At 49.7% G+C, this 18,806-nt stretch overlaps 1 protein-coding gene across 2 annotated transcripts in view; it reads left to right on the top strand.

Moving 5' to 3' along the window:
• The window catches only part of LOC127558643 (ras GTPase-activating protein 4-like), a 45,111-nt gene that overhangs the window by 20,837 nt on the left and 5,468 nt on the right, over nucleotides 1-18,806 (top strand). For both annotated transcript variants that reach the window (XM_051991873.1, XM_051991874.1), the window contains exons 5-17: nucleotides 797-926; nucleotides 5,291-5,372; nucleotides 5,998-6,129; nucleotides 7,662-7,753; nucleotides 9,589-9,706; nucleotides 10,086-10,239; nucleotides 10,882-10,946; nucleotides 12,416-12,528; nucleotides 14,587-14,779; nucleotides 15,366-15,503; nucleotides 16,503-16,647; nucleotides 17,288-17,454; nucleotides 18,188-18,325. In XM_051991873.1, the coding sequence (XP_051847833.1) occupies nucleotides 797-926; nucleotides 5,291-5,372; nucleotides 5,998-6,129; nucleotides 7,662-7,753; nucleotides 9,589-9,706; nucleotides 10,086-10,239; nucleotides 10,882-10,946; nucleotides 12,416-12,528; nucleotides 14,587-14,779; nucleotides 15,366-15,503; nucleotides 16,503-16,647; nucleotides 17,288-17,454; nucleotides 18,188-18,325 (1,667 nt within the window). The remainder of the gene's footprint in view (nucleotides 1-796; nucleotides 927-5,290; nucleotides 5,373-5,997; nucleotides 6,130-7,661; nucleotides 7,754-9,588; nucleotides 9,707-10,085; nucleotides 10,240-10,881; nucleotides 10,947-12,415; nucleotides 12,529-14,586; nucleotides 14,780-15,365; nucleotides 15,504-16,502; nucleotides 16,648-17,287; nucleotides 17,455-18,187; nucleotides 18,326-18,806) is intronic.

Below are 18,806 nucleotides of genomic sequence, written 5' to 3'. Positions count from 1 at the left end.
GGGGTGTCTCAGTTCTACCACTTATTAGCTGGATGACTTTGGGCAAGTCATTTTACAGTCAGGACCCTCAAGTTCCACATTTATAAAGTGGGGGCGGGAGGGATGGACCAGATGCTACTGAGATCCCTTCTCTCTCCGAGATTAAGTTCCTTCCAGGCATGGGAATCTCTCAGCCCCCAGCTGTCATTAGCTCTCCCGTCTCCTGTCCCTTCCCTAACTAGGAGTTAGGCAGGAGGGTTAGCCTTAGCTGTGTGAGGAGCTGCCAGATTTGCTGAAACACGACGGCAAGGGAAGGTCCAAAATTTCAGCCTGGTAAATAACCATGACCTTCCTTTTAACCCCCTCCCCATTTGGCCAGGAGCCCAGTCCCTCAGAGGCGGGGCCTCGACCTGGATGGATCGGGCTATCGAGAAGGCCGGAGCAGGGCACTGGATACAGCGGTGGTCTTCTAACTTAGGTTTCCCCTTGGCTATTTAAAGGAATCTATATTTAGCCCATGTTTACCGTTCTACCGAGGAGGCCCAAAGAGATGCATTTGGACAAACCGAGTAGGTCATAAGTTTCCAAGCTGGGGATTCAGGCCCCTAGTCCCAGGCACTCCCTAGAGCAGGCACAAGCAGACGGCCCCTCCGGGAAGCAGGACTCAGAGCAGCCGGGGCTGGCAGGCGGGACAGGTCAGGTTCCCAAAGCACAGCTGGGCTTCTTCCCGGGCCCTCCACGTTCCCTTCTCTCCTCCTGCTTGCCCGGGGCTGCCCGGCTGGTGCTATGAAGGACCTCTCCCTCTTACCTTCCCCAGGTTACAGTGGATGGCTCCACCTGAAGGAGATTGACCCGGATGAGGAGGTGCAGGGAGAGATCCACCTGCAGATGGAGATCGTGAAAGGCCAGGGGCCCCAGAAGCTTCGCTGCACGGTGTTCGAGGCCAGGTGGGTGGGGCCCCTCCCTTTCCCACTCTCCTGAGCAAGCTGTGGAGGCCCTGGAACTGGCCTTTGGGATCCCTGCAGGGGGGAGGGGGGAGGACAGACTGATAGAGCTAGTAATAATATTACATTTTGCATCCTATTTGTTCCTAACAACAACCAATGAGGTAGATGATATTATTATTCCCATTTTATGGATAAGGAAACTGAGGCTCAGGGAGGTTAAATAAATTACACAGAGTCAATCAATCCATCAATAAGCACTTATTAAGTGCTGGTAGGCCCTGGAGAAGCAATGAAAGACATGACATAGTCCCATCTTCAATGGATTCATTGGAGACAATGAATGAATAAGATTGTATTCAGTGCTTACCATCTGCCATTAGTCCCCAGGGATAAAAAGAAAGAACAGAAATCATTTCTATCCTCAAGGAGCTTATATTCTGACGAGAGTAAGAGCAAATTTCTAACTCGGAAGATATGAGAGATATTCAGGGTAAGGGTAAAGGAGCCTTTGGGGGGAGGACACCAGACACAAAGTAGGAAGCATCTGCTGCTGGATTTGAACCCAGGTCTTCCTCACTCTAAATCCAGTGCTTTTTACCTACTGTGGATGAGTCTTTCTTTATGAAACACCCTTGCTCTGTCAGCCTTGTCCAGTGAATCTGGCATTGAAGAGGAATCCTCTTGTGATTCGGGGGGTTTCCAAAGCCCCCCTTCCCACCATCGTGTTTGGTCAGGGATTGATTTCCATCCAATTGTCCTTTATCTGCTGGGAGAGTTGAAGTCTCCATCTTTTGGGAGCTCATGGTCAGATCTTAGAAGCTTCCCTAAGAAGTTCCCCTCTGCCTCGTGGATGCGGCCAGTAGGGGTTGAAAGAGGGAAAAGAAATAGCCTCCTAGATCACAGGGCCATAGACATGGAGTAGGAAAGGAGTTTACTGTCCTCATTTTACAGATGAGGAAACTGAGGCTCAAGGATGTTGAACTCACTCGTCTCTGGTTGCCCAAGTTGTAAGGGACGGAAACAGGATTGAACCAAGGTTCCCGATTCAATTCTTTTTTTATTTTTAGCCCAATCTTCTAATTTTACAGAGGCCCAGAGAAGGGGAGGGACTTTGCCCCAAAGTCACGCTGCTATTAGTAACAGGAAAAATTCTTATTCAAGTCTTCTGACTACAATCTGGCGTCAGAAGGACGGGCTCCTTCCCGTAGCGTAAACCTGGCTGTGAGTCTCAGGCCTTCCCCTCCCCGTATCCCCCCAGCCCCCGCTGCCGGATTTCAGGCTTTCTCTTTGTCTGCCCCTGGCCCGAGCGAAGCCTGCTGGGTGTGCCCACGTGTGTGCCCGTGTGCGTGGGAGGGAGGCTGCTTGGGAATCTCCAGAGTGAGTCACTCTCCCTCTCCCCCGTGCCCGTTAGTGGGAGCAGTGACGGACAGCCCGAGCGGGTTGGGGTTTTCTCCCCAGGATCTCCTGATGTTTTGGGTCCCTCTCCTCACTGAGTCACTGCAGAGGAGACAGTCTGTTCACTGGACTGTCTGGGTCTCCCCAGGTATTTTTAGCTGCCGCCCACAGCCCGTGCCAGCCTCCGGGAGTGAGTCATGGAGAATTCCACCCTTAGGAAGCACATCCCTGGCTCCCAAGCCATCCAGCTCTGCCCCTTCCTCTGAGGAGGGAGCCAGGGAAGCAGCTCGTGAGGATCAGTTCAGTAGCCGCAGAGAGGGAGGGTCCCTCCTGGACTCCCGGGAGTGGAGCTGGAAGCCGGATCACAGGGGGCCATATCTGTGCTCCAGGTCATCAAAGGCTCCAAATGTCCCAGGTCACGGGATCCTCGCTCAGGAACCATCGAGTCTAACTTCCCATCTTACAGATGAGGAAACCGAGGCTTTTTGACAAGGCAGCAAAGTTTCCTTCTCCTGATGCTCCTTCCTGCCCTCATCATCCTCGAGTCAGAAGTTTAGATCTAGAAGGAACCTTAGACATCATCTGTCTAGTCCACGTGGAGGAGACAGACCCCGAGCCCCAGAGGTGACATAAAAATGGAACAGCCCCTGCCCTCGGGGAGCTCACGTAAAGCCTGGTAAAGGCAAGATACAGAGTGAAGGAAGGTCTCTTAGGTACAGGCACCTGGGGAGGGCCCCGGGAAGGCCTTCTGTCGAGGGCAGCACTCAAACTGAATCTTAGAGGGTTCAGGGGGCTCTAAGAAGTGGTGAGGATGGGGAGCCTTCCAGGAGTGGGGGTACCCAGTGGAAAATCCAGGAGACGGGAGATGGACTGTCCGTGAGCAACAGCAGAAAGGAATCAGAGGCTGTCCTTGGGCCGTAAAGAACCTGGAGGGGTGTGATGTATAAGAACATGAGAAAGCTAGGGAAAGGTCAGGCTGTGCAGGGTTTTAACTGCCAAGTGAAGGAGCCAAAAAGAAGTGAGTTCAAATCCAGCCTCAGACACTTACTAGCTGTGTGACCTTGGGCAAGTCACTGTATTGGCCTCTGTTTTTTCAACAGTAAAATGGGGATAATAACATATTTTTCAGGGTGGTTGTAAAGATGGAAAGAGATATTTGTAAACAGTGCTTAGCACAGTACTTAGCACATAGTGGGGCTATATAAGTCCTATTCCCTTCTCCTTCGCTGTCTCTGTCCATGCACTTGATAGCTTAGTCTCAGAAGTGAGAGTTGAAAAGGACCATAGCACTTATCCACCGTATCCCCAATGTCTCTGAACCCACATCCCCAACCCACAAGTTGGACAGGAGCTCGTGCAGCCTCTGCTTGAAGACTTGGGATGAGAGGGAGCCCGCCTCCTCACTTGGTCAGCTTTTGGACAGCTCCAGTTGTCAGAAAGTTGTTGTTATTGTTGTTGTTGTTGTTTTTTTAATTTAATTTTGTTTTGTTTTTTGTTTGTTTGTTTCCCTTGGGTTTCCAGCTTCACTTTGCCCTTTGAGAATTCCACCCAAGGTTCCTACTTCTTTCACCTGGGGTCAAGCAGAACAAAGCGAATGCCCCCCTCCCTAAGATAACCCTTCACATGCTTGAGGACTACTTTCTGTCCCCAGACCCCTCCTCTGGGTTAATGTCAGAAAGTTGTTGTTGTTGTTGTTTTCATTTCCTTTTGTTTTTTGTTTGTTTGTTTGTTTCCCCTGATTTCAAAATTCACTTTGCCCTTTGAGAGTCCCACCCAACGCTGCTACTTCTTTCTCCTGGGGCCAAGCAGAACAAAGTTAATCCCCCTCCCTAAAATAACCCATGGAAAGCTTGAGGACTGCTTTCTGTCCCCGGGGGGCGCCTTCTCTGGGTTAAGCACCCTTAGTTCCTCGGCAGCTCCTCATTTAAGATGGCCCCAAGACCTTTCCTCCCCCTGGCCACCATCCTTTGGAGGATAATCAATGTACTTCACTTGTGATCCCCAGAACTAAACGCATTATTCCAATTGCTCTGCATTTATTAAGTGCCTAGAATGCTAAGCACTGCTAAGCACCTGAAGTGTACTCCAAATGCGATCTGACCAAGGCAGAAAACCATGGATGGCTGGGTGGCACAGTGGGCAGAGTGCTGGGTCCCGAGTCAGGAAGAGTCATTTTCCCGAGTTCAAATCTCGCCTCAGACACTTACTAACTGTGTGACCCTTAAGTCACTTTTGCCTCCCTCAGTTCCTCCTCTGTCAAATGAGCAGGAAAAGGAAATGGCCGAACCATTAGGGTATCTCTGCCATGAAAATCCAACTGGGGGTCACAGAGAGTTGAAAATGACCGAAATGACTAAACAAACAAAAAAAAAATTGGCTTTACTTTCTTATTCCTGGAAGCTCTCCCTGTCTCTCTTACGCGCCCCCTGATTGCATTCATTCATTTTGGGGGTTTCCACAGCATGTCAATCTATATCTATAGAAGCCCCTGGGTCTTTCATCGTTAACATATACTTGGCCCAGAAGCTAGAAAGCTGCCCTCAAAGGCCGCTTTGGGTTCACACCCCAACCTTGATGGATTTTTTGACCCTGAGTCACTTCCCTTGTCAATGCTCTGGGTGATCTCTAAGGCTGCTGGGAGAATTCTAGTCTGCTGACAGAGAGAGCCCTTCTTACCACTGCAATAACAGGGCCAGGCCCTGTCCCTATTATATGTATAAAATCACTGATGATGGTGACATTTTTGAATCTGAAATCTGGCTGCGACAGCGACTTTGGTGAGGGGATATCCTGTGAGGTAAGACAGGGGCACCCCGAGGCTTGCCGGGGCACCCCATCCTTCAGGGCCAGACAGGATTAGACACAGCCTTTGCTCTCGGGCGGGAAGTTGGGGTCCCTTGTCTCTCGGCATTATCCACCCAGAGGACAAAGGTAAGCCAGAACTTACCCGGTCACCTGTCTTTCCCCAGGGACTTAGCCAGAAAGGATCGTAATGGAGCATCTGACCCCTTTGTCCGAGTGCGCTACAATGGCAAGACCCAGGAGAGTTCGGTGAGGGGCTAGAGAGAAGGTGCTTACGGGGGTCTGCATGGGGCCACTGTCACCCCACCCCCAGGTGGAAGGAGGAAGGAGCTTCTCCTCTCAGCCAAGCACGGTCAAGGGACCGGAGCTAAAGCCCGCTCAGACCCACCCAAGTGGAGGAATGAGGAGCAGGCAGGAGATGGAGTCTAGTCCCAGCTGCCATTCACTTGGATCTGGTCACGTCTCCATCAAGGCCTCAGTTTTCTCATCTGTAAAAGGGAGAGGAAGTCCCCTAAGATTTTAGAGCTGGAATCAGAAGGGACCACAGAGTCCCACTGACTCCTTAATTTTATAAATGAGAAAACTGAGGCTTGGGGAGCTTAAGGGACTTGGCCATAGCCATGAGGCAATAAGCTTCAGAGGTGGGATTTGAATCCACAGCTTCTGCCTCCAGAGCAGGGGCTTTTTCCACTCTGGTGCTGTGGTTCTCAGGGAGCCTCAGGGAGTAAGGTCCTCTCAGAGCTGAGGCTCCAGCAGTGGTCCTGCTCCTGTGATTGGAGGCCTTCCCACCCCCAAATAACAAATTTGAGATGCATCAGGCAAGTATGGGACTGGCCTTTCTTTGCCTCCCTCCCCCCGCCCCCATCCCCGTCAGGTTGTAAAGAAATCCTGCTACCCAAGATGGAACGAGACCTTTGAGTTTGAGCTGGACGAGTCTGCCCCCGGGACGCTGTGTGTGGAAGCTTGGGACTGGGACCTGGTCAGCAGAAATGACTTCCTGGGCAAGGTGAGTCGGGGCCGACTCAGCTCAGCCCTGGACGAGCTCCCCCTTTGAAAGAAAATAATCAGATTGCTTGTTGTCTTGGGGAATGGGGAGGGGAAGGAGAGGGAGAAAAAATCTGGAGCCCCAAATCTTTTAAAAGTGAATGCTGGGAACTATCTTTATACATAACTGGAAAAACAATTTTTAATTATTTTCTAATTAAATAATAAAAATATTTTATTAGATTGTTATATATTTTGTCATATAATATATTATATAAATATAATTTTATTATATATTATATATAATTGTATAAATATAATGTACATATAAATAAATATGATGTATATTTTTATACATACTATATATTTTATTATATTATTATATATAATATATATAATAAAAAATTAAATTAAAATTAAAGAATTTTAAAGAATTTAAGAGGTGAAAAAAATGAATAAAGTATCTGTTATGAATAAGCACCAATAAACATAAACATGTTAATATACAGAGGAGAAACAGAAAGAGAATTCTAGAAGTAAATGTGTCCTATATCTTTTGGGTTTTTTTAAGTGTGTAAATCTACATGGATGTTTACACCCGGCCACGTACACGTATCCTGTAGATTTAAAGTTAGACGATATCTTGGAACATCCTCATTTTATAGATGAGGAAAGTTAGGTGATTTCTCCAAGGTCATACAGTGGTAAGGGTTAAAGGTAGGAGTTAAACAAAGCTCCTCTGACTGGACAGCCCGTGCTTGTCTAATTAACCACACTGCCTCCTGACAAAATCCCCTTCTCTGATTTATATACTCGGATGAAGAGAAGCTATTTCTCCTGGAGAACCCCAGTTTGTATTTCTAGGGGTATCCGAGGGTGAGGCTACTCTTCCCTGAGATGGGGAGGAGGGTTGTATAATACTCTTGGACCCAGAACATCTCATGAGGAACGTTGGGGATTGGGGATGGAGACATCTTTGTGCAAGGGATAATTAATGAAAAATGGTCCTTGGTCCCTGAAGAGGGATGGTCTGGAGGTCCTAATGTGTGAGTCCTGGATCCTTTCGACCTTAGAAGTTACATCTGGGGTCTAATTCCTCTCCTGTCCTGGATCCAGGCAGATGCTGATTAAGTTAAGAAACAACGTAGAACAGTGGAAGGAGCATGGGAGTTCTGGGTTCAAATTTTGCCTCTGACGTTTACCACCGTGTGATCTTGGGAAATCATTGAACTTCCCCAGGCTCAGTTTCTTCATTTATAAAATGAGGGAGTTGAGGTCAGAGGCCCCTGGAGTTCCAACTCTACATCAGTGGGATTCATTCATTGGATTGGGGGGAGTCTGGTGCCAAGATATCCCCTTCCCACAAGGTTTTTGGTACAGTCGAGTCATTGTCCTTAATCTCCAACTTATTAAATAACCCTCTTATTAAACTTTGTTATTGGAGGGCTAGAGGGAGAGAGTGCTTGGGGATACTCAGAGTCAGTGTCAGAGTTGAGTCCCTCCTAGGCAGAAGTCCCAGCATTCCAAACTTTTCTGGTTTCTTCCCTTCCTCAGGTGATGTTCAATATCCACGGCCTGCAAGCTGCCCAGCGGGAAGAGGGCTGGTTCTGGCTGAGACCGGACCAGTCCAAGAAGCGAGTGGATGAGTAAGTTCCAGAAGGGTTTTGGAGGGGAATCTTCAGAATGGGGGCTGGCGGGCTCCAGGATGGAAATTCGTTCCAGAGCTCTGAAAGACAGAACAGTGGAAGGGGACAGCATCAAATTTGTTCACCATTGACAAACCTCCCAAGAGAGTCATGGGAATCACTGCCCCTTCCCCATCCCATGGGGCTCTCGGGCACATCAGTGGGACAGTGAATGGGAGGCTCTCTGGCCACTTGACTTCAGTTATATCTCAGCCCTTCCTTGGCTCTGCCCCTGGGAGGGGGCACCTCCCAGTGCCTAAATAGGGTCACCATTGACTAACCTCCCAGGAGAGTCATGGGAATCACTGCCCCTTCCCCATCCTGTGGGGCTCTCAGGCACACCAGTGGGGGGATAGTGAATGGGCTCTGAATAGGAGGCTATCTGGCTACTTGACTTCAGTTATATCTCAGCCCTTCCCTTGGGAGGGAGCCCAGTGCACAAATAAGGTTGAGGGATGGGGAAGAATCAACCAAACTATCAGCAAACATCTCTTAAGCACTCTAGCGCTGGTGATTCAAAGTAAAAACAAAACCATCCCCTGCCCTCCAGGAGCTTACATTCTAATGGGGAAGAGCCAGAGAATTAAAGAACTTAAGAAGAACTTACTTAAGAATGCTGATACCAGTTGGTCAATTAACCAAGAATCCCATTGGGCTCATAGATATAGGTGGAGTTATACATCACAGGTACAGAGCTGAAGGAAATTTAGAGGCCATGGAGCCCAATCCCTTCATTTTACAGATAGGGAAACTGAGGCATGGAGGAGTCAGAGATTTCCTAAGGTCATACAACTGAGTGTCTGAGACGGGATTCACTTTCTTTCTGATTCTAAGTCCAAACTATTCAAGTGTGTCCCCTTCACATGCCATCTCTGAGTTTTTATTGGGTGCCAGACACAGGAGATGGACTGAGGAGATGGCAGTGCCTGAGCTGTCACACAGCTCTCAGTCATCATCTTGGGCGTCAAGAAAAGGACCCATGAGAAATTAATCAACAATACAGGATACCAAGTGTCTTGACAGAGACTCATGGTGTAGTGGATGGAAGGTCAGCTGCAGGGTCAGAACAACCTGGGTTCAAGTACCACCCCTGACTTGTACTGACTTTATGACCCTGAGCAAGCCCCTTAACTTGGCAGTGCCCCGGACAACTATTTTAAGGTTATAATTTATCAATAAATTGATGGAGAGAGTTTCCATACTGGGAGTTTGAGGCATTGCTAAAATTGCAGTTCAGACCTCTCTTTTTCCAACCCCCCCCTCAAAAACCAAAAACCTCCAAACATAATGACTGATAACAGGTGGTATCCTGAAGAGTGAAAAATCAATGTAAAGACTGAATCTGAGGAGGGTCTTGAAGGGTGGATGAGCTTGGAATAAATGGGAAGGGCAGAAGGTAGAAGTGCTCATGGGAGACGGTGAGTAGGACGCTTGGGCTTGATCATCAGGAGCGATGGGGAAAGGAGATTGGGATCAGATCCTGGAAAGCCTTGAATGCCAAGCTAATGAATTTGAGCCTGAGCCTCAGTTTCCTCATTTGTTAAATGAAGGATTGGGAAGAAGATGAGATGAAATAATCTCTAAGGTCCCTCAAACCATGATCATTTTGGGGTTTCAGGAGTCTGGGACTTTTTTCCTGCAAGGCTGGGGAGGGGGGTGTCATGAAAACAGCATTTGAGGAAGATAAATCTTGAAGACTGTGTTCCCAGACTGGAGGGAGGAGACTTTGGAATAGCATTGTGATCCAGGGTATTGACTAGGTATCTGTCTTGGTGACTGTGCCCTCCTGCTTCCAGGGGCAGCCTGGGCTCCTTACAGTTACAGGTGTGGCTCCGGGATGAGACGGTGCTGCCCTCCAGCCACTACCAGCCCCTTGTGCAACTGCTCTGCCAGGAGGTCAAACTGAGTCCTCAGGTAAGGGTTGAGGACATGACATCTTTGCCCTTCTGGGGCCTTGGGTTTGGCTCTGGACACTCCCAGACGTCCCCTCCCCATTCCTGCCAGTTCTCCCTACTGCTTTTGCCCCGAGGTCTCTAATCTCCTTGGGGGTAAGTAGCACCTTCTGCCCTGGGGAGACAGGAGAAGAGAATATTCCATGAAATGCCTTCTATGTGGGCCCTCCTGGCCTAGAGGAGGAGACCTCCTTTGCAGAAGAACAAATTGAGACTCTGGTTTGGGGGTCGCAGGGGGAGAAAGCGTATGGCTTAGTTGGAGATCATCTCCCAATGATGGGGAGGGGGTGGCAGATTTCAGCCTCATCCTTCACTGGGCCCTTCCTTCTCCAACCTCCAAGGAGCATCCAGGGCAGCTGATCTCCCTCATCGAGGAGACCACGACAGCCGAGTGTCGCCAGGAGGTGGCCACCAATATGGTCAAGCTTTTCCTGGGCCAGGGGCTAATCAAGGAATTCCTGGACCTGCTTTTCCAACTAGAGCTCAAGCGGACTGGTGAGTGATCTTGCTGGGGAGCAGGGCAATCCTAAGGGCCCAGATAGTGAGGCAGTGTCCCTAGCTGGCGATAGGAGAAGCAGGGAGTCACCCCAAGTGGGGATCTTGGGAAATGTAGCTGAAGGATTCTTCCTAAACTTAAGAGGAGGAGAACAATCAGAGAAAGCCTCCTGGAGGAAGTGAGCTGGAGCTGGATCTTGGAGGCATTGTAGGATGAATATAGATGAGAAAGGAGAACATCTGGCTGAGAGGAGGGGGAGCAGGGTCCGGCACGAGCAGGCGTTGGATAGGGCACAGGACCCTGCTACTGCCAGCACAGCTGAATGGCAGGGTTGGCCAGAAGGGGAGGAGGAGAGGTTGCCTCAAAATCCCCAGACCTGAGGGGTGGAGTGAGGGTATGAAGCCATTCAAGAGAATATCTGTGGCCACTTGGCCTGAGGCCCTCAATGGTGGTTTTTTCCAGCTTCTGTCCTCACAGCAACCTGACGTTCAGAACAGAGCTGTATCTCACATCCAGCTACCGCCATCCTCCCACTCCCAGGTCCCTCACAATCATCTTTGGGTTTTATGAGTTATTTATTAGCTCTATGTTCCTGGCACGCAGTAGTCACATAATAAATGCTTATTGATTTTTTTTTTCAGTCGAAGCGAACACTCTCTTTCGGAGCAATTCCTTGGCCTCCAAATCCATGGAATCCTTTTTGAAGGTGAGAGGGAGGTGGATGAGGGTAGGTGGGTTTGGGGACAGGGACATAACCAGAGCTAGGGATAGACTCCTTCACACCTGACACCCCTGATCTACACACTCACCCGGGCTCTCCCTTTTCATCATCCTTCCCAGAGAACCGTCATAGAAAACTAAGAGAGGGTGGGGAGGAAGTCAGGTTAAAGGAACAGGGGACTCTCCACAAGGCTTCCGGCAAATATGGCAGCGTGCCTGGTTATTGCAGAGCCAAACTCCCCTGAGAAACTCTCCTGCAAAGAGGAAAAGGAGCCAGATGATGCTATGATCAAACATACACACACACACACACACACACACACACACACACACACACACAAAACCCATCAGTTAGCACCTTCATCTAGTCCAGAACGTCATTAGAAGGCATTCTAGTAGGGTGCATACTTGTGGGACTCTGATAAATGGGTCTGGAAACCAGTGAGATCTCAATCCTGGTTCACACCTGGAGTCAGGAGACCCAAACTAAAATCCTGTCTGAGATGCAAACTGTGTGACTCTGGGCAAGACATTTAACTGCTCTTTGTCTCAATTTCCCCATCTGTAAAATGGGGGTAATAATTGTACTTATCTCCCAGAGTTGTGAGGATCAAATAAGATAATATTTGTAAAACGCTTTGCAAATCTCAAAGCATTATAAAAAAGTGTTAGTTATCATTAGTCTTTCTCAGCCTTCTTTTCTAGATCATCCTCGTTGGTCCCCTTAACAAGGATGAGTTCTAGGGCTCTGTCCTAGGCCCTCTTCTCTTCTCTCATAGCACCTTCCTTCTTTCAGTAATCTCCCCGACTTCCACAGGTTCGATTGTCATCTTTATTCAGATGATTCTTGGATCTGAGACCTTGAAGAAATCACTCAGTCTCAGTTTCCTCATCTGTAAAATGAGGGGAGTGTAGATTAGATGGCCCCTGAGGTCCTTTTCAGCTCTAGATTTGAGGTGTGTTCTTTGTGACCTATATGTTCAAGTTCCCACCTCTCCCAAGCAATGATAACCAACTGCCCGATAGACATCTCTACTCGGACATCTTATAAGTATCCCAAACTCAACATATCCAAGATGGACGTCATTATCTTCTTTCCTCAACTTTCTCTCCTCTAAACTTCTCCATTGAACTAGTGCAGAATCTCCCTCAACTCTTTCCTTAAAGATAAAAAGTCTCACTTAGCAAAGGGTCTGATATATAAATATTTAGTAAGTGCTTGTTGATTGAATGGTTGAGGAAGTGCTTGTCGATTGAACGGTTGAGGAAGTGGGACTTCACCGGAACTCCAAAAGATGGTGAGCATTTGGACAAGTGGAGAGGAAGAGGATGGCATTCCCAGTGGGAGAATACCTCTTCTTCTCTCCTCCATTCCATCTTTGTCCATCAGCTCACCAGCCCATCTTTTCCCATCTGCCTCTTCTTGTGACCAATCTTGGGCCTTCTCTCCTGCAGGTCTCAGGCATGCAGTACTTACACAGTGTTCTGGGTCCCACAATCAACCGAGTCTTTGAAGAGAAGAAGTATGTGGAACTGGACCCCAGCAAAGTGGAGATTAAAGACGTGGGGTGAGGACAGTTTCCCGCGAGAGGGAGAGAGGCAGGTGCTTCTGAGGGTGGGCACTCTTGGCTGCGCCACAGAGATAAAGAAGGAGAGGGATATAGGAATACCTTGCCCAGTTCCAAACACCCCAGGAGTCAGGGGTGTATACTGTGGACCTCAAGATCCATGAAAGGCTAGGAGAGATATAAATATTGCCCAATCCAGAAGTTGGAGGGAAGAGGGATCCTGGTTCTTGTCTGTGTTTCTCTCTGAGGAAACTAATTCTCGATCCTGTATATATTTGATTTTATTGTGTAACCACGTTCTGTAGTCCATGTAATGAGCCTGAGCCTCTTCTCTGTCTCTGGGTAAAGCAGCTTATGTATGCTAAATAAAGTTCAACCTCACCCTCTCGGAAGAGATCCCTAGGATCCAGTTACTGTCGGTTGAAGAAAAACTCTCTTCTCAATGTTTTCACAAAACATTGTCTCAGCCATTTCCTGCAAAGTTTGTGAGGCATCCCTCAGTGGGTAGGGCTAGCTGACCTTGTCCCGTCTTTAACAATTAAGGCAGTCTTGTCTAATTTTTCAATTGTCACAAAGTCTGCCCTTTTCAGGAACCTCAGGAGGCAACTAGGACCAGAAAATTCACAAAAGCATTTCTTAGAGATAGGAAGAGGTAGCCGCCATCCCACCTGGGGCTAAACTTTCTTTGATGTAATCAGTAATCTATCCCCTTTGTAAGTTTGGCCAATTATATGATTTTTGTGCTGTTAGGCTTATGAAAATGTATTGCACCTCCAATTCAGGGTCTCAGCCAGAGTCAGAGACATTAGACTCATGTTTTATTATAGGTTGCATGTTCTGGTTAATAAATATCTTTCACAGAGAATCGCCTCAGTTTACCTTTTTGTTAAATTTTATTCACTCCCCTCTTTATGCTTGTGCATCTTTGTCTGGATTTCTGTGTTTCTATCTGTCATCATGCATGGCTATTTGAATCACTTCTGTCTTTTTGGATATTTATCTGAATCTCTGTCTGTCTGTGTCTCCGTATCTTTGGCAGTGTCTCTAAGTCTCTGTGTTTATTTCTCTATTTCTATGACTATTTCTGTACCTCCGTCTGTCTGTGTCTGTGTCTATATCTATATCTGTGTCTGTGTCTATATCTATATCCATATTTGTATCCATTTCTTCTGTATCTATACCTATATCTATGTCTTTGCCTGTGTCTGTGCCCATATCTTTGTCCATATTCCTATCTTTGTCTGTATCTGTATCTGCGTCTAGAACTCTTTCTCTGTGTTTTGCGTGTCTGTGTCTATGTCCATGTTTATGTCTGTGTCTATATCTGTGTCTATATCTCTATATGTGTCTATGTCTGTACTTTTACCTGTGTCCATGTTTATGTCTATGTCTATATCTGTGTCTGCGTTTATATCTATGTCTATATCTTTGTCTCTGTGTCTGTGTCCATGTCTATGTCTATATCTGTGTCTGTGTCTATATCTGTCTGTGTCTGTGTTTACATCTATGTCTATATCTTTGTGACTGTGTCTGTGTCCATGTCTACGTCTATGTGTGTGTGTCTATATCTGTGTCTGTGTCCATGTCTATGTCTCTGTGTGTGTGTCTATATCTATGTCTGTATCCATGTCTGTGTCTATATCATTTATGTCTATTTCTCTATGTGTATCTATCTCTGTACCTTTGTGTGCACATCTATGTCTGTATCTTTGTCTGTGCCTATATCTATGTCTGTGTCTGTGTCCATGTCTGTATCTTCTATGTCTATATCTCTGTACCTTTGCCTAGATCTGTGTCCACATCAATATCTATATCTGTGATTATATCTATATGTGTATTTGTATTTATATCTATGTCTTTTGTCTCTGTGTCCATGTCTATATCCATATTTGTATCTGTTTCTATATCTATGTCTATATCCGTGTCTGTGCCCATATCTTTGTCTACAGCTGTATCTGTGCCTAGAACTCTTTCTCTGTATCTGTGTGTCTGTGTTTGTCTGAATGGGGGGAAGCAAGGATCGCCAATACAGCATGGAATGCACCTCCCTCCCTCTAGATGCTCAGGGCTGCACCGGATCCAAACAGAGAGTGAGGTGATAGAGCAGAGCGCCCAGACCCTGCAGTCATACCTCGGCGGGCTCCTGTCGGCCATCGCTCGCTCAGTGAGGATGTGTCCAGCGGTCATCCGGGCCACCTTCCGCCAGCTTTTCAAGCGGGTGCAGGAGCACTTTCCTGAAAACAAGCACCAGGTTGGAGCCCATCATCTTCCAAGTTGGGACCCTGACCCTCCTCAAAGACAATGGGAGCCAAGGGAGGTCTGTGAAAAGCCAGCAGGGGACAGAGGTTTGTGAGTCCCTTTTGGGGCCTCATAAGAGTGCAGGGGAGCCGGACAGAAAGCCTCTGGGGGTCTGGCATATTCCGGCCCTTGGAGCACCCCTCCCCACTTTCATAGGTGTGGCATTTTGTACTTCCCAAAGAGCCTTCGTGTCTATTAGTGCACTCATTCTCACAGGTAGGCAAGAGCAGGTATAGTGATCCCCATTGTACAGATGGAAAAATTGATTTCCAGACTTTTCAGAGGTGGCACAGGGTGTTAGTGGTAGAGTGCAGCCTGGACTCCAGATGTTCTGATTCTCTAGGACTTCCCGCTCCACTAGATGCCAAGTTGCCTGCCTTCCCCCCGCCTGGGTTGAGCCAAGATACTCCTCCCCAGATGCAAATCCATGGGCCACAGCTCCATGGCCGCACCGGGACAGATGGATGTGGGCAGGGGCAGGGCGGGGTTCTCGGGTGCTGCTAACCCAGAATAAGAGGGGACCCGAACCCAACCCACAGAACCTGAAGTTCATTGCCGTCACCAGCTTCCTGTGCTTACGCTTCTTCTCACCGGCCATCATGGCGCCCAAACTCTTCCATCTGCGTGAGAAGCATGCTGACGCCCGCACCAGCCGCACCTTGCTGCTCTTGGCCAAGGTACCGGGGTAGGCCGGGCTGGGCGTGGTCTTGCAGTTTAGTGGCTGTGATGGTGCATGGACGCTCTCGGGACCAGGACAGGGAGGAGCTGAGTCCGAGGTTGGGGGATGGAAGGAGGCACTTGGAGTCTGGGAGTCCTGCTGAGGGTCTGGCCAGTGTGCCAAGGAACAGCCAGCAGAGGAGGCTGGCAGTGGGCCAGGACAGATGCTGGTCTTCACTGTGGGAGAGTTTCATTACCAGAAGTTCTTTCACTAATGAAATCAAAAATCCAATCACACACACACACACACACACACACACACACACACACACACACATACACACACACACACACACACACACACACGCTCCAAGGGATCTCCAAACTCCAATAGTGATCTGGCTTCAAAAGCAATTAAGTGTAGTCCACTCTAATAGGGTCAGTGGTGCTCTCATGGGCTCCCATCTTCTCTGGCAGGGACAGGGAAAGGCACATCATCTGTCTTCAGGGAGTAAGGTGGGAGACGAGACCCCCAGCGAGGGCACGGTGCTAAGAGGGGATGGGGACATCACTGAGGGGGCTAGCAAAGGCTCCCTGGAGGAGGTGGGGCCCAAAAGCCAAGTGGGATGTAGCCTAATGACTCGATTCTGAGAACATGAATTCAAATCCCAACTCTGATACTAACTGCTTGAGCCTCAGTTTCTTATTTGTAAAAAGAGAGGGTTGGACTCACGAGGATGGTTACCAGCTCCAGAGCCATGGGGTTAGCCTCCGTTCCAATCCTCCTCAGCCTAGAGAAGGGGAGGGGCTTGTTCCCTGACCCACAGCAAGTGAATGGAGGACCCAGGTGTCCTTACTCCCAGGGTGGTGCTCTTACCGTCTGTCGGTTGGTAGATTGATTGGGCTGAGAGAGTGGCGGCCACGTGTAAGGATGGAAGCAATGGGGCTGGGCAGGATAGTGGGGGTGTGGGCCGGGGGTGAGGAGGGACCACTGTGGGCTCGATCCTGCCCCGTGCCAGGCCGTTCAGAACGTGGGCAACATGGACACGGTGGCCTCCCGAGCCAAGGAGGCCTGGATGGAACCGCTCCAGCCCATGGTCCAGCAAGGCGTGGCCCAGCTGAAGGAATTCATCACCAAGCTCATTGACATTGAGGAGAAGGAGGGTAAGAGCCCTTCCCGCTTGGACATCTCCAGCCCGGGGGAGCAAGGGGCCATCCCACGCGGGTTCCATGGGAATGGGCCGGGGCCTGCTCAGCTCCCTAGCTAGAAGGGGGGAGCGTTGGTGAAGGGTCGTCTTTGAGAGGGTGGTCGCCGAGCCAGGAAGATCTACCCTCCGTCAGGGAAAAAACTTCTTTCGAGGCAGAATTTTTGCTGGGACCTGGACCCCACACGGAGGGGAGGAGGATTTCTCTCCCTTCCCATTCCCAGCTCTACCACGTACAGAGCAGCAAGAACGCGCCCGCTTGTGACCCACGGAGGCTACTCCCGTCTCCAAACATCTTTGACAGTCCCCTGTCCACATGGGGATCAGGAAGCTCCCTGATCACTCAAATCCTCCAGCAGAAGGGGCTGGGAGGTGGTCTCTGCTGCTCGGGGAATAGACCTGTGAGAACCCCAGGTGGCAGTGGGAGAAAGGGGACAGAGGTTCTGGTCCTGAGAGAAGAGCCAGGGTCTGGGCTCTGGAGGAGGGCTCAGCCCCCCAATGGCCTTCTCACCAGCTGCCCGGGGACCCGGTCATTTCTCCGATGACCCGGAGGGGGAGGGGATGCTCATCTGGCCCTCTGCCCCCTTGCTTCCTCCCAGAGCTGGACCTCCAGAGAGCACTTAACCTGCAGGCGCTGCCTGTGAAGGAGGGGCCCCTCTTTATCCACAAGGCCAAGGGCAAGGGCCCCCTCCTGCCCTCCTTCAAGAAGCTCCACTTCTCTCTCACCAGCGAGGCCCTCAGCTTTGCCAAGACACCCAGTTCCAAGGTAAGCGGGGGCCGCTGTGGGGGGTTGGGAGAGTTGCCCAAATCACCTTCCCGGCCTCCCCTCGGGGCCTTCCGTGTGGACTCAGAGCTTTCCCGGGCGGGAACCGCCAGACCTGTGGCGTCGCCAGGGTCCTGCCCGTGTTTGGGAGAAGCTTCCTTCACAAGGGCTCACTTCCCCAAACAACACTTCCTAATGACTGGCTGGGAGGGGAGCGGTCTGGGAGAGGCGGAGAGCCCAGATGAGCAGATCTGGCACAGAGCGGGCACGTGCCCACCTTGGCTTGTGCCCTGCCTTCGGCTCTGACCTAAGCCGAGCCACCAGGTACTTCTTAGGCTCACGGGTCTGGAGCTGGAAGGGACCTCGTGGCCACCAACAGATCAGGAAACCGAGACCGGGGAAGGTCAGAGCTCTAGAGCCGGAAGAGGCTCAGAAGCTACATAGTCCAACCGTCTCATTTGCAATTGGGGAAACTAAGGCAGGTGACATGACATTTGTCTGGGTGACACAAATGTCAGAGGAGGGACGATCCCAGACTTTCATTCTAATGTCTCCCTCGGCTTCCTCTGCATAGGATTTCTCTGGGACTTGAGGATGGGGGGAGGGGGATTGGCTCGTACATAAGCCCTGGGTCCCCGGCTACCATTCTGGCTGTGGGGCCTCCAGCCTCGGGCAGTGGGCTCTGCTGCGAGCTGAGACCCTTGTTCTCCTCTCCCCCCGGGCCTTCCCGCTCCAGAAAATGTCCTTCATCACCCTGGCCAACATCCAGGCGGCCGAGAAGGTGGAAGAAAAGAGCTTCGGCAGCTCCCACGTCATGCAGATCATCTATGCTGGGGACGCCGGCCAGTCGGAGACGGCCTATCTGCAGTGCAAGGTGAGCCTGGCCGGCCGGAGCCCTCTGCTGGCTGCCCTCCGGGACCTTTGGGGGTTCAGAACGGTGAAGTGAGAAGCGGGACTCGCTCCCTCCCCGACCCCCCCCCCCACACTCACACTTACACACACTCTCACACACATAGTCACACTCACACACACACACTCATACACACTCACACACACACTTACACTTACACACATAAACTCACACACACTCACACACACACACACACAAACACACATACACATAAACTCACACACATTTACACATACACAGTCACACTCATACACACACACTCACACACATACACACACACTTACACACATACACTCACACACATAAACACACACACTCACACACACAAACACACATACACAAACACACATTTACACACACTCACACTCACTCACTCACACACACTCATACACACTCACACTCACATACTTACACACACACTCACTCACACACACTCACTCACACA

This window comes from Antechinus flavipes, chromosome 4 (genome assembly GCF_016432865.1).
Source record: "Antechinus flavipes isolate AdamAnt ecotype Samford, QLD, Australia chromosome 4, AdamAnt_v2, whole genome shotgun sequence".
Taxonomy (NCBI): domain Eukaryota; kingdom Metazoa; phylum Chordata; class Mammalia; order Dasyuromorphia; family Dasyuridae; genus Antechinus; species Antechinus flavipes.
This window is presented reverse-complemented; position numbering and strand designations above follow the sequence as displayed.